This window comes from Asparagus officinalis, chromosome 7 (assembly GCF_001876935.1).
Source record: "Asparagus officinalis chromosome 7, Aspof.V1, whole genome shotgun sequence".
Lineage (NCBI taxonomy): Eukaryota > Viridiplantae > Streptophyta > Magnoliopsida > Asparagales > Asparagaceae > Asparagus > Asparagus officinalis.
Genome location: NC_033800.1, coordinates 79,861,769 through 79,877,452, shown reverse-complemented (window position 1 = coordinate 79,877,452; position 15,684 = coordinate 79,861,769). Strand labels below are relative to the sequence as shown.

The 15,684-nt window shown below is 35.5% G+C and overlaps 1 protein-coding gene across 2 annotated transcripts in view; it reads right to left on the bottom strand.

The window, feature by feature from the left end:
* LOC109848781 (actin-related protein 4) overlaps window positions 1-15,405 on the bottom strand; it is a 31,203-nt gene extending 15,798 nt beyond the window's left edge. Inside the window, exons 1-11 of one of the 2 annotated variants that reach the window (XM_020418452.1) lie at window positions 15,222-15,405; window positions 15,046-15,137; window positions 13,357-13,533; window positions 13,188-13,261; window positions 12,313-12,396; window positions 10,163-10,223; window positions 9,990-10,039; window positions 7,691-7,745; window positions 1,912-1,989; window positions 1,736-1,789; window positions 1-58 (exon numbers count right to left, since the gene is read on the bottom strand). The exon at window positions 1-58 is cut by the window's left edge and continues 72 nt beyond it. In XM_020418452.1, coding sequence (XP_020274041.1) covers window positions 1-58; window positions 1,736-1,789; window positions 1,912-1,989; window positions 7,691-7,745; window positions 9,990-10,039; window positions 10,163-10,223; window positions 12,313-12,396; window positions 13,188-13,261; window positions 13,357-13,533; window positions 15,046-15,137; window positions 15,222-15,234 — 796 coding nt within the window. In that variant the 5' untranslated portion in view covers window positions 15,235-15,405. The remainder of the gene's footprint in view (window positions 59-1,735; window positions 1,790-1,911; window positions 1,990-7,690; window positions 7,746-9,989; window positions 10,040-10,162; window positions 10,224-12,312; window positions 12,397-13,187; window positions 13,262-13,356; window positions 13,534-15,045; window positions 15,138-15,221) is intronic. The other variant, XM_020418453.1, reaches the window with a different exon arrangement.

Genomic DNA, 15,684 nt, shown 5'->3' with positions numbered 1-15,684 from the left:
CTACCTTAGAATATAACTTGTAGCTCTCTGTGGTATTTGGGAAATCAACATCTACTGTCTGGGGGAAAAACCAAAAGTCGAAAGTAAGACCAGCATAAACAACGAGAACTTTCAGGTTCATTGATTAATTTTGTGTCATTAGAACCATGTGAAAATATAAAATCTTCAAATACTACATGCAGTTAGCATATAGCATATATATAATGAAACGCAAAATATGATAGTTTAAAACCAGGAACATCTGCAGATACACTACCTCAACAAGGAAAGCGGCTGATATGGAGAAAGAAGAATGAATCGCGCGCATGGTAAATTATATTTGGAAACCCCTGTGCTGACTCATATGTCACACAAGATCACAGTTCACACATTTATCACATGACTTATTTCTCTAAAAACTATTATCTCAAACTTTGGGGGTCTAACACAGACTTTCCTCCATTCAGCTTTGTTAAGACCAATCTTTTTTCTTAAGTTAGCAACGACTACTTTTATTGCTCATTCAAAAACTAACCATATCTGATCTGTCTAACTTGACATTAATACTTTCACCTCCCTAATTTGCACAACTCATCTCTCTCTATGGACATGTCAGAAAACTAGTGATTCTCCACTATTGAAATGAAAATTGAATCGATGAATCTGAATTCATTATCAAATAAGCAACTTAGTTAGGAAATGAAGTCGGGCATGAGCCAAAATTATACGATGATGGCAAAATTTTCGTAAAACTAAATTGAAAGCCTAGTACACAGTGAATCTATCATAAATCCAATTACAATGTACACATACACACACTCCCCACCATCCAACAGTTAAGTTACTTATCATATGTTAATAAAATTTAACTGTGAATAAGTTGGTTATCGAAGTTCTTTCGATGTTGCATGCATTTTTCACTTGACATATCTTGTTGGCCCATAAACCATTAGCATAAGCTTTTGGGGGAGTGCGTTTTGATATGGTGTCAGTTACCACCAACCAGATTTCAAGAGGGATAAAACCTACAGTTTTGAAGTTTATAAATTCCTGTGTTCTCATTATTCTACCTTTCCAAGTGTGACATATTTGAAATCCACATTTCCTAAAGGTCTATGTTAGCTGGACTATTAAGCTTGCGTATTGTATATTGTTAGCTCACAATTGAACAACTAAAGCTCATGGGTCAATTAGTTACATGTAAAGGTATTGCACCTCTTGGTTTCAAAAGGAGATTGGACTGAACCTCATTATTGTCAGTTCAAATGTCAATTTATCTTCACCCCTGAACCCTAGCTGCCAGGCTAATTGTTGTTTCTGCACCCTGCAACTGTTGCTCCTGCCCTGTTATTGCAACTGCAACTATTCCGTCAAAAACCTTAGCACAAACATCCCTCATTACAGTTGTAAACTCATGATCGTGCTGTTGCAGTGATTATCTAGTGTTGCTGCAGCTATGTTGATGTTAAAGGCTTGTTTTCTTCTCAAATCTGATACCAAACCACACAATCAAGCAGCTCATACAATTCCTACAATCCACATCACCTGTTTACTATTAATAGGCTATCAAACTGCTCATCCCATAAATTTGCACATTGAAGATAACGTAATTTGCTATTGGCATGTTATGCCATCATCAAAGTCATCTTAGCCGCTAACAGGAGATATGCTAATATTAAATTATAAAGAAAAGATACAACATGGAGATGAAAGAAATAACCTTGTATACCAATTCCGTATTCAGCAAGAAGGTTACCTGAAATTCTCCAGGGCGTATTTCCTTTCTTTTAAAAGCATACCTTGGCTTCAACTGAAAAACAGATCGAGTTATGGCTACAAGAAGGTTCTAAAGATTACATATGATATAAAACACCAAACTGTCAGTCATAATATCATCCTATGAAACCATAAGCACCATGAAATTTTACTTACTACAATTCCTTTACTCTCCAAGCTTTTCATCATGCAATCAGTTAGAAATTCACCTCCAATTGGTGATGTTGCCACAGCCTACAGCCACATAACCAACATGATAAGAGATGAGACAAGCTATAAATTATAAGCTCATTAGAACAAAATGAATTATGTAGACAAATTAATTAATTATCTGTCAACTCAGGAGTTTGAATTTGTAGTTTTGTACAACTAAGTGAATTAAGTTGAAAGGGCCCAGACTAGTCCAATATATCCACCTTACAATTTTAGCCAAAGCAATGGACCAACTTTGGACCTGAAACTTCTGGTCTGATCTCCAAATATAATCTCAAACTGATGAAATGAAATAAGGTCGTTGTTCAACCTCTACAGAATAGAACTAATCTGTAATGTGCAATGCACAAGAACACATCATATACAAGATACATATACTATATCTCAAAGTGCATTGCCACAAAATCACATATACCTGAAACTTGCACAAAGTAAAAAGCACGGTGAAACTGGATGTCTCTCTAGCTCTAATGTCTTCACATTCTACATATATTCTTACTTTGACAGTTTACTTTTGTCAGACATTTGGGACCTAGTAAGCAACAAATTCACAGACAACATTTCACGTAACATTTCTGATATACATACACAACCCAGAGTAGATTGATATTTTCTCTAGCCCTAATGGGTTAACACTGTGCAACATATTTTGTTTGCTTTACCTGTGGGGACATCTCAGACGTAACAAACTGAACATGCAGATATATGTATTTACTAACACATTTATATACACTAAACTCCAAAGCATAAAAGACGAATGTTTTACAAGTCACAATCAACATTAGGCAAGCACCCTCCTAGTTTTTGGAACAGAACTCCTACCTAAGATATTTTCAAGAGAGACTAATCTGTCTGTAGGTGGATAAGTACTGAGTACAACGCTCCGAGGGAAAACCTCTCTAGGAGGTCACTCCTCATAAGATTGCTCCACTCAAGCATAACTAATGATAAAGTTCTCACAAGATTTGCTCCCACGAATTCTAGAAAGCTATAAGAATTATTATTAGCAAGTTACATGTTACCATAGCTCCTGGTCGACTATTCGCTGAAGTTACGCTTGGAGGAGTTTTACAACAATGCAACCCCCCCCCCCCCCCCAATAGAGGGATCCATGAATGCTATAGCTGACTCCCACTGACTCAAGAGCTGGAACCCCTCAGGTTCCCCCATGGTATGATTGTCCCATGTAAAAATTTGTTCAACATGAAATTTTGTCCACACAGTATCATCCAGCATTAGGTATAACGGCCTGAGATACAACTATTTTAGAATGTCATCCCTTGAAAAATTGCTCTTGCTTGAACATGTTTAAGTATATAGTTATTTCTCTGAGTTCCTCTCTCTTCCTCTCAAAAAATCTAGCCACAACAAATACTTAAGTTCATGGAAATTATCACATAGCAGAAACCATTTTAATGCATATTTCATGCGGGAATACTTACTTTGTTGGCCTTCTTGTTTTGATGATGATTTACAAACAATTTACATCTAATATTGTTTGTCTAGTGTTTGTGTTTTATATTTATTCTAGACAAACAATATGTTGAAGGATGGAATAACACTTCAACGACGATATCAAAAGGAGGTTGGCGGAATTGTGGAGTGAAGCTTATGCAATTCAAGTTCAAGATCCAAGTTCAGCTTCATCCGCATAGTGTAACAAGTCAAGCTTATTGAAGATCAAGATCGGCTTGGGTAATCTAGTTTAGCTTTTATATTATGTGTTAGATACTCTAAGCTCAATATCATATACACACACATTTTATTGGTTTCCTTGTATATATATGTAGTCATATACAATGTTGAAAATAGCGATAACGCATAGCGTAACGCTTACGTCCGGTTAGGTTACAATAGCGATAACGCATAGCGTAACGTAGGTTAAATAGTTTATTATTATTTAAATAATTTATAGATATATAACATTCAAAATAAAAAATATGAATAATCATCGCAATTCTTAATTTCACAAATCAATATATGATCACAATTTCACAACAAAATCAACCGTGTTTGCCTTAACGATCAATCCAAGGGCGAAATTCGACGATAGATCAATAACTAACCGAAACCTAACATCGTGTGTTCCAACCAAATAGATCAAATTTCTCATGCTAATCATGTTAAAGAGTAAAACAATGGAAACTTCGGGGAACAAGTCAAGCTCACCCTTCCACACATATTAATTTTTATGGTTTTAAGTGTGAAACATAGTCTGATTATCAGTATTCAAGATTGTATTATGTATTTACCTTGCTAATTTCAGAAGTTGAATGGCGGGAGAGGACGACGATGTCGAAAGGGGCGGCGGGAGACGACGATGACAGTAAGAGTTAGGGTTTTGTTAGAATTTAATAACTTATGAGAAGTGGGAGAGTCAATCACAGCCGTTGAATTATTTTAAAAGCAATCCAAGCTATTAAACAAAATAACCTACGTTACAAAACGCCACGACGCTACGTTACGTAGCTTGGCTTGGGTAATCTAGTTTAGGTTTTTTATTATGTGTGTTAGATACTCTAAGCTCAATATCATATACACACATATTTTATTGGTTTCCTTGTATATATATGTAGTCATATATATATATATACAACACAAGTTTTGGTTTTTATGTTTATAAATATGAAATTACATATTTCATATTTATTATTGTGATTTGGTTTAACTACTTAGATATGAAACAAATATATTTTCATATACATACTCATATGTTTTATTTTCTATTGTATTTGTAAAAATATTATATTCTTAGTTTTTGGACTTAACAATAATCATATACATATTTTATTAAGTCTATATAATTATTGTGCAAAGTTTCAAAACATGGTTTAGCCTAAATGTTAAAATTCATATGTTTACATTTTCGTGTTTTGGACTATTTCATAAAATGATGATAATTTACATTTGGGAAGTTCTTTTTGCAAACCAGTCTTTGTAGCATGTTTATTATCATGTCTACAATCATTCCCCAAAGTTTTATATTTTTCTGAATTTATTTGATATTTTTAAACAGTGTTTTAAAATCAACAAACTGTTTTCAAAACCTGGAATTTCATATATCAGTTCACGGTCGACAGTCACGATCGACCGCGCCTGAGTTCTTTCGTCAGTGGGCAGCAGAGACTTTCACGATCGATTGTCGCGGTCGACCGTGAGCTCGAGATTTCCCACGGTCAACCGCCACGATCGACCACCAAAGTCTCTGGAGCTTTTCCTGTTGTTTTTGTTGCTCGCGGTCGACCGTCGCGGTCGACCGTCGTTTATCCCAACGGCTCTTTTGGTACAGAATCAAATTTCTGATTCTTGGGCTGTTTGGTCTTTTCCCTTGGGGTTTTTGCTGTTGCTTCCTCTTCCTATATAAACCCCCAAACCCCCTTCTATTTCAGCAACCAATAGGATGTTTTAAACAAGTTTAAAAAAGTTTTAACAGAGATTTAAGTTTGGTTTAAAGCTGTTTTTGGTTGGTTCACAAGTGAATGAGATCATCTACATTGTTTGAGCTTCTTTTTAATCCATCTCTCCATCTTGTTATTCAGAGAAGAATCTCTAAACTCATATCTAGCTATTTATACGTTTGATTTATATTTCCATAAGCTAGCATTTGTATTGAGTTTAGTTTGATTTTGATTTACTCATTGTTTACACACACACACACTTGAGCTTATTGTATTTACATACATAGTATATTTGGGTTGGTGAGAGTTGTAACAATTGAGTGTGAGCTTTTATTGTGTTCTCATCTATATTAGAGAACAATCATTCTTTGTATTGTGCTTAATCGTGAGATCACTTTGTAATACACTTGTACACCGAGAAGAGTGTGTGGTGAGAGTCAGGGATCGTCCCAAAAGGAGTGGCGTCGGTTGACGAACCTAGGGAGAGGTTGTAACCGAGCACTTGAGGGAGACACGGCTAGCTCCAACACTTGTGAGGGTGTAGAGTGGGTTTGCAAGTGTGAATTGTAGAATTTTTGATTAGCTAGAAAACCGAGTGTGTAGAAGTTTCGGCTTCCAAACCGGATTGTGATAGTGGATTTCTCCCCGGGAGTAGGGAGCGGAGACGTAGGACGGAAGGTCCGAACTCCGTGATCATTTGAGTGTGTTTAAGTTTGTCATTGACGCATTTGCTTTTGTATTTATCTTATATCGCCAATTGTGCATTGCTCATTTTATTTCATCCACTATCTTGTTTATGTTTATTTCACCCTTGTGTTAGTTTATATATCCTTGCATATATTTTTATCATATAGAATATATCTCATTGTTCATTTTGCTTATCCTAGCCCATATATCTTGTTGTATTTCATACTTGCTAGGATAACTTGTTAATTAATTTTAATTGGCATATGATCGGATTAGATTAGCATAAGACCCTAATCACCCCCCTCTAGGGTCTAACACACTTCACATGTGCTTAAAGGTGTACATGGTATTTAAGTTGTTATGCAACAAAGAAAAACCCATGAATCACCTACATGATAAAGTTTCCCGTGTAATGTGATAAGCTTCGAAGATAAATTGCAGGGAATCACATTCACCTTCAAGGGATAGACTAAACTAACGAGCTAGATGGAATTGCAGACACATATAGGCACAAATACGAACACAACAGGAAGGGGACCCGATGTCAAGTTTATAAACAAAGTTGCATGTGAATGGAAAGTTCAAGGTAAAAGCTTCATAAAATATAATAGGAGCTTAATCTGAACTAAAATGCTTCATTTTAATTTTAATATTTCGTAATTGTAAATAATAAAGTCTACTGCAACCACAGTTAGCAACTCGACACACGGCAAGAGAAATAAAATGGAACATATTCATGTTTAGTACGGTATCTAAGAGAAAACGGTATCCAAAATAGTAGAAAAAGAATATTGCAATTGTCGAAAAATCAGATATCCAGCAAGTGCCATTTAAAATGGCTTAGTTCTAAAAAAACAAATGTAAAAATGCTGCGTTTGTGTGCAAGAATGCATGGCAAATTCTTATGCCCATCACCTAATTTGTTCACTTATATGCATATTGGGTTATCCAATTATAAATATTTTTTCTTTCATATTCTTACCTTAATTTTAATTTTTCCAGAACAATAAATACGTTTATTACAAAAGGTCTATGACTAAAGTGGGTTTTAAAAACATGTTTAAAGTATTCTTACATTACATTTGAAAAGAAATGCTTAAAAGCTCAAAACATGTTTAAAGGGGGTTTCAAAAACATTGTGTAAGGAATTGAGTTTCTTTCCTGATTCCTTTTAAATGCAGAAGCATAGATCCGTTTTTTGGGAACAAGGAGTTTAAGACAGGGTGTTCTAACTATTATTGCAACAAGCTGTGACATACTATTAATATAAAAGATAAAAGATATTTGTATTGCAATAAAAGATCTACAAAACAAGATCATGTAATAATTTGACTCAATAAATCTAAAGGTTTTTAGTTATATAGGTCAGAAAATAAGAGTTAACATGAGATTATTAACATTCTTTGGGGTCATCCACATGATCTAGTGGGTCATGAAAAGACTGGATTAAGATATCTAACATGCTTGGTAAATGCTAAGCATAAGTTTTGTGGAATAAATTCAAGAAATAATGATGGGGAACAGTCCATAAGATACTGAAAATGGTATCAACTCATTATCAAATTGTAGGACTGAAATTTATTTTAACTTAATGCATGATAAACATAGTGGGGAAGATCTCGGGAGGCTGTTAATACCTTCTGAAGCACATACCCATCATGAACTGCAGCAATGGTAGTGGATCCACCTCCACTGAACAAGAAATAAACAAATGCTAACTTAGTGATTAAACAGGCTTTGTAGATACTTTCCAGGAGAATATGAAACAACAAAAAAGTAATCACTCAACAAAGTTTTCTGTTTGATTTTTCCACAACACTTGCACCACAGAAACATCATCCTTAAAATTGGAATCACGTTATAATCTAAAATGTTTCTTTGAGATATTGATGTTGTCAAATGCCAAGCAGTAATTTTACAACCGATGGGACTTAAGATAGATCTGTCACATTGGGCGAGTAATATGAGGCATTGATATTTCACCAAATCTTCCCCATGTTATATGGTTGTATAGTGAAATACCCGGATTCATATCCGAAATATCCAAATATGTGTTGATCATACAATGCAATTGTATTAATACTTAGATTAATGGATTTGAGACTAATTTTGATGATCAAGAGATCTAATCTTAGCTCTTCTGATATAACGAACAAATTAATGAATTCTCTTGTATCATACAAACTATATTTTTTGGATATTATATGGTTTTCTCATATCCATTTCCAATCCGCATGTATATTCGCATATTTTTCTGCATGCATATCTGTATACATATCCGATTTTAGCTGACATGGATATGATTTGTCTTTAGACATATCCATATTTGTATCCATGATTGTTAAGCGGATACAGATATGGTAAGCATCATATTCAAGGCATGTCAAACCCTTCTTAAGTTTGGGTTTTCTTAGACCCACCGCCCCCCCCCCCAACTTTCATAGTTTTCAAAAACACCTCCAAGAAGTGTAAACCACATTTCAGACATAAAAAAAAATTTAACGTAATTTTATCCATCCATGTGAAAATAGTGTTTAATGGCATCTTTTTTTTAAGATGTTGAGTGTTGAAGGGGTCTCCTAAAACGCCTGAACTTAAGAGGGTTTTGGGATAGTTTGAAAATGTGTTGTGTGTTTGTGTTGTTTTTTTTGGGGGGTGGGGGGTGGGGGGGGGGGGACGGGAGGATGGGGGTGTTACAGGAGAGACAGCGCTCAAACTTCATACTAAAAAACTCATCCAACAATTCAATGTCCGAACTAGGAAATCCATGATTAGTGAATAGTGACATATATTTGAGAATAGTATAGTTGAAACTTGTGATTAGTAACATTTGCGAATGATATATTTGAAACCTGTGATTAGTAACATATATTGAGAATGATGTATTTGGTAGTGTTATTAGTGGTGTGATTATGTACTCTTTTTCCAAAATATGAAAACGCATGGAAGACAATCGTAAATCTTTTTAGTTGTTAATAATGTAATGACAGCACTTTCCAGAAATCATGAATCTGCCACTAGTTATATTTATGATATCACGACATGGCTCTACGACTGTCGTACCCGTGTCGGGCACGTATGGCCATACGTTTCTGCACCCAAACGATTGGGACACGCACCATCGGGTTTGTTGGTTCGAAGAGGAAGATGAGGCTTGTTGTGTTTGGATTGAGATTTTATCAGTTTGCGGAAAAAGGGGTCGTGTAGGCAAAAAAAAAGGATCACAAGAGTGCCCTTGGCCTTTTGGCTATATGAATTTCCACTAGTACTTAAAGAGGATGATGTCATCCCATGTGACCAAGCACAAGGGAACCCAAGTGCTACTGGGAGGGTTTTATTATTTGTCATTTTGTGGAAAATGGGGAATTATAGAGATGCTTGGATATATTGACTTGATTTTTTTCACTTCTTTATTGTCTTCCTATAAATGGGGAGAGAGACCAAACCTTATAAGGTGTTTGGAACAAAGATTGAAACTATGTGAGAATAAAAATATCAATACAAAACATAAATTTTTTATACCATTAAAATTATAAATATGCAATGTCTCCTAAATGTTTTTATATTCAACTGAGTCCCCGTACCCTATCTTTTTCAAATTTTTCGTGTCCCGTACGCCCACCCATACCCATACCTGCACCCGTACCTATGCAACCTTGAGTTATATACAAGGAAAAATTCATATACAGCACAACAAGGGTACCCAATTCTTTCATGGTTCCAGTAACTAAACATTTGCCAAAAACCATTTAGAATAGTAAACTGGAAGATTCAGATGGTAAACAAATACAAATCATTGGATTGGCAGAATAACAACATCAAACTCCAGATTGCAATTAAATAAACCTTTCATCGGTAAATATAGCTCCTCGGTTAAAAATAATAAAGAAGCTATGTCAAGTAGAACAATTAAACAAAAGCAGAAAAAGTCCCTACCCATCAACAACGAGAGAAGTAGCCCGCCCGGAAGCAAATGATGTGAGGACCTGGCAACCAAGGAATCATTTTTAGATAGAAGACTACAAAAGCTACATAGTATAAGCAATTATAATGTGCACAAAATACAAACTAACATTTCAATAAAAAGTCAGTTTGCACAAGGAACATACAGCATTTTTTGCTAAGAACAAAGCTGGAACTTTGTAATTCTCAAACATGAGCTCTGCTGCCCTGTAATACATTGAAGGAAAAAAAATACATGAATGCAAATTCAGCCTTATATAACTCAAAAAGAGGGCACGTTTTGTTGATTTGTATGAAAATAGCATTAAGCAAAACTCATTTTAAAAAGCCAAATGGTGATGTATGCAATATGCATCAAAGCAACAATGGCATTATGAAGGAAGACATGAACCATATACCATCTGTTGGGATAAGTTGTGCAGTTCTTGTTTCACTGCAGTTTCTATCATGAAATATATTATTTATTAAAGAAAACTACATCTAACTTGCATACAGGTTTGCTCAAGACCTCATTCACCCTTTCTGTAATTTCATGTTAAAACATGCAGCACATACAACTGATGAATTGTCCATTATTCTGTGGATGTAAAAAATACAAACTCAATGAATTGCTTATCATGTTATGACTTTGTTAAAAACTTAAAATTAATTGAAGTACGCCTTATCCTTTAGATTGAATGAACCTCAGAATTTTCATTTGTTCTTCCCTCTACTCTCCTCCCAGAATTAGCTAAGTTTCTTCCTCCTCCCCCACAATGGAGGCCAACAACCCTTTCTTCATGTAATCGTGCATGAAGAGAGGGGAGAAACCCAAATGAGAGGAGAGAGGGGAGAAACCCAAATGAGAGGAGAGAGGGGAGCACCTCTATGCAGGAGTAAAGTTCCCATGAAGGGTGAAAACTCATAAAAGAGAGTTTTTGTTTTAATAAAATCTAATTGGTTCTCCTGCATTGCAAGTGACTACAAAGAAAAATTGTCTACCATAAATCAGCCTCCACGCATTATTAACCAGTGACTTTGGTAGTGTAATGGGCGTGGAGTAGTAAGCACCTGGGTTTTTTATTTAATAATACCCTAACTGCTTCAAAAGGGAAAATTTGGACCCTGAACCTCCTAAAAGGAGAAGAAGCATTAAATGGCCTCAGCTAAGCTCCTTTTATTATTATTTGCATTCTTTTCTGACTCAATCTCTGATTTAATGGGGTTAACTTAATTGATCCAAAACTTGTAATTCCCTCTTACAACTTAAGCAATTTTCTTTGTTCCTCAATCGGTCACACGACTCACAACTAACTTGATTGCCAAAACAAATGGTAAACCTACATAAAAAACAAGTTCGCTAGACCATGGTCATCTTTATATGTACTTACTCAAGGAGAATATGGCTTGTATTAAACTATTAAAAACACTTTCACTCTCCAGCTCAGTCTGTGACGTGACATACCCTTTATTTATCCTGTAATGTTTGGTCTATTTTGTTGTTTTTCATTATTTACAATCCCTAATTATCCTATTTCTCAAGTCTTCAGGCTTGGTAAAAACTCAAAAGGTATTTAATACATTTCTAATTGACTATGAATCCATATAGTTAATGTAAAGAGATACTTGGTTTGCATCGCAACTGCGGTCACAAAAAAAATTGCTTTGCTGTAATTGCACCTCCAACAAAATTGGCTGAAAGCACGGATTGCAAGGGCCTGCAAATGGGAACGATATGACACATCTTGTCACATCACAAATCCAATGAACAAAAAGTGAAGAAGGTATCTGAGTGCAAAAAATGGACACAATATTTGGAAAAGAGAAGATATGGAACATTGTTGTTGCAAATTCAGTTAAAATGAAAGAAAAGCATTGAAAAGTTACAGCTTGCAGCTGCTTCTTTCTGTAATTATTTTGCACTTGAGTGCAGTTGCTTTTATGTTAAGCTGAAACATATACCCTCGTATATTCATACCCACCTGAAAACTGGTGGTATTTAGAATCAAACTGTTGTCGGAAGCTAATACGCAATTGCAGACTACCAGAACGACCAATATTAGACATCAAAACAAGTGAAAGAAAAACTTCCCACAAGGAATGCAACGCAGGAGTGCAGTGGTAGGTGTATTAAAAAAATAAGAGAAGGTAAGGTTAAAAAAATAAGAGAAGGTAAGGTCCTTCATATGGAACAAATAATAAACAATCCAGAATCGGGAGCTTCAGATTGCAGAACTAATACATTCGCCAGAAATTAACTCATGGGAAAAAGCAAATAAATAAAAACTTTGATCACATTGGCAAATGAAGATGTCACCTTTCTCTTTGTTGTTGAGAGTTTGAAGATGGTTCTGCGAGCAGCATAGGGTGCTCTTTAGGATCAATCTTCAAGCATTCCCTGCTACAGGAGAAAGGAAAGTATGCTTTTTAACATGTACTTGCGAAGTCCTGACCAAAAACTAGAGCAATTTGGACCGGATCAGGGTTACATATGTTTCTAAAAAAGGGTCCAGAAAGGATATTTTATAAATAGTTTCCGCTGTCATTCCTAATTGAGGGAATTTTTATATGAAGAATTTATAAAGTGCGATAACACTTCAGATAACAAACTTACTCATTAGACACAGTAATTACAGTAAGATTTATTTTCTTCAAACTATTATGTCTTTTTGCTCCCCTCTGCAAGCCCTCCAAAATTTTCTATGAAATTGGAAATTTCAAGCTCTCTGCGAGCCTTTCTTGTCTAATTTGGATGTAAAAAAGGTCCCTTCTCATCCCGTTATACAAAGTCTGCTTCTAATTTGATAACAATTTCAAATTTCTTTATCCTTCAGGAATTGTTATTCTGATATTATATCCCTATTATTCTTATCTAACTCCTCTCCTAATTTATCTTGATCTATATTTTCTTTTTCTTGAGTAAAACGGTGATAGTCCACTTTTAGTCTTTACTATTCATTTTTGCCTCCAATTTATGTGCTCGGTGGCGCGGTTCTGATATATTCTGGATTTGTTCCTGCCTCAATTATGATTATAAAAAGAAAATAATACTTTAAATCCTATCTCAGTTCAAGTGATGAGTGACACAAAATTGTGTTTCATTCATGTCTGCGGAAAAGAAATGACCCATCAAATAATAACATCTCACTAGTAAAGCAACTGAGATAATTTAGCACCATAGGAGACACCCACCTGAAAGCATGATCCCATATATTGTCAACAATGTCCCAGTCAACAACAACTCCATCTTTAAAAGGTGATATCACCTGTTAAATAAATGATTGCATTAGAAGAAATAAAGAAATAGACAAATTGTTCTCCACCAAGCTATGTGAGTAGGAAAAATAACAATAGATCTGACCTCCATAAAATCTCTTCTGTAACCTAGGGCTTGAGAGCCAACATACAGTTTCCGTTTTGCCTTTGTTTTATCCGATTCAGATGGTTTTACACCATTCTTAGAATCTGAATTGGATTCAGCATCCTTCTCAGTTTTGACATCCTCAGTAGCTTCAATTTGATCAATTGATCCTACAACCTTGATGGAACAAATTAATCATCAGAAAAAAAAAATATTTATAAGAAACAAATATTAAACAGATTCAGGTGCCCGCACGAACGCACGCACATGGACTCATTCTAAACCGGTAACCTAATTAACTAAGAAGAAAGCTGTGAGGTTCACTTGACAATAAATCCCAAACACATACTTATATATGAAAAAAATGGAAAGACATGAAATCAAGTTCAGAAGTAGTCGTTTCTCATCAGTAGATAAACCATCATGAAAATGGTGTTGATTAAGGCATAGCTGATTAATTACAAAAAAAAAATACTCACAAAAAGCTATGATATGTAGCCGTCAGAGCCAACTCCTAATATAGACACGAAAACTACGTGAAGGATATGAAGGCACCAAAATTACCCACCCAAAAGCTATCCTTTTGCTAGAGAATTGAGAATCAAAGGAAAATGAATTTAGCCCTCACTTTCTTGTCCTTTCCCTTACTTCCTTTCAAAGCAAACAAAGGATAAAACAGACACAATAAGTTAATTCACCCTAGTTCCCCTTGGTTCACCCCCTAATAGTATAAAAATTGTTACCCCCCAAATTGGGGTGTAACCAAGGGGAAGGGAATTCCCTTCCCTTCCCTTCCCTTCCCTTCACTCAGTTTCCCTTAACTTCCCTTCACCCCCTACAAATCAAAACAGGCCGATAGATCCAAAAGGTTGGGGAAATTTCATGTACACGTAACTCATTCATCAACCAGAAAACAAACACAGAGCAATGGACTCAATTTATCTACCCAAGAGTCATAAGAAATCCATAAAATACTGATCGCCTAGGTTTTTCTGTTAGGTTCTTTCAAGTCAAGCCTAACGAGACCAGATCAATAAATAAGTCATGAGCACTCAAAATTTAATAACTTGTAGAACCCCTTCAATGGTTGCACTTAACCATGTTCACATACATAAGGTTGGTACAGCATATAGGCAGGCACTTAAACACTTGCAGTTCAGAACATCATATACAAGGGTTTTTGTCATATTGGACCCTAAATTCTTCGTTAATGATATATCAGGCCCCCAAATTTTGTTGTTTCTAGTTTACAACCATAAATCTGTTAAATTATTTTAAATACGATCCTTCAGAATAGAGTGTTGTCATATTACACCCTAAATTCTTCCTTGATTTTATCTAGACCTCCAAATCTCCGTATTTCTAAACAACACCCAAAATATATTAATTTCAAGAGTTTAACCATAATATGGTAACAATTATCAACTGAATCCAACAAGCTAGTGTTATTTTAAAAACTTAATAGATTTGGATTGTGAAGATCTGGGGCTTTAAATGTACAATCAAGAACAAATTTAGGGTCTAATTTGACAAAACCTAATGGCAATTCATTAACATTAGACACAAAATTTTAATCCAGCAAAAATCATGATTTATATGGACTAGTTCAACAAATTCAAAATATTAATCAAAAAATTTACTGTTTAGACAGTAAAATAAGCAAAATGCAGGAAATGTGAACACACTCACCGATGGAAACACCGCTTTCGGAGCATCCTCGCCAGCGTACCCAGCTTTGCAAGTGTGGGAGCCTAAATCGACCACAATAGCCGAGACTTCGTCTGAAAATAACCAAAAAATTAGCCTTCAAGACCCCGAATCACTAGGGTTTTGTTGAAGATGAGACGAATACGAAAGAAACTTACCGCCACCGTACATGATGAGGATAGGGGAGAAGCGAGAGAGAAACAGAGCAAAACCCTAGCTCCAAGATTGTGAAGGAGTCGATGAAAATTGAGAGAAATTGGAGGGAAAAAAATGGGTTTTCGAAAGGTTTAGGTTTCGAGAGTGCCAACGAGAGTCGAGTTCGCGAGACAAGCTTTGGGTCAGATCGGCCTGGGTCGGGTTTTAGATTGGATACGCATCTGCTCCACTATACTCAAAAGTAAAAGTAGGATCCAAGATTTACTATAGTAGATTACTACACTATAAGTGAATAATAAAGGATAAATTTTTAAAAACACATGTTTTTTAAATTTATTCAGCAAAAACGACCGTGTGTAAAAAAAATGAGCAAAACCGATCTGCACGGGACTAGTAGTCCCGTGCAGTCCACTTTAATTCCCTCGTGATCGACCGACACCCCCCTCAAACCCTATCTCGCTCGTG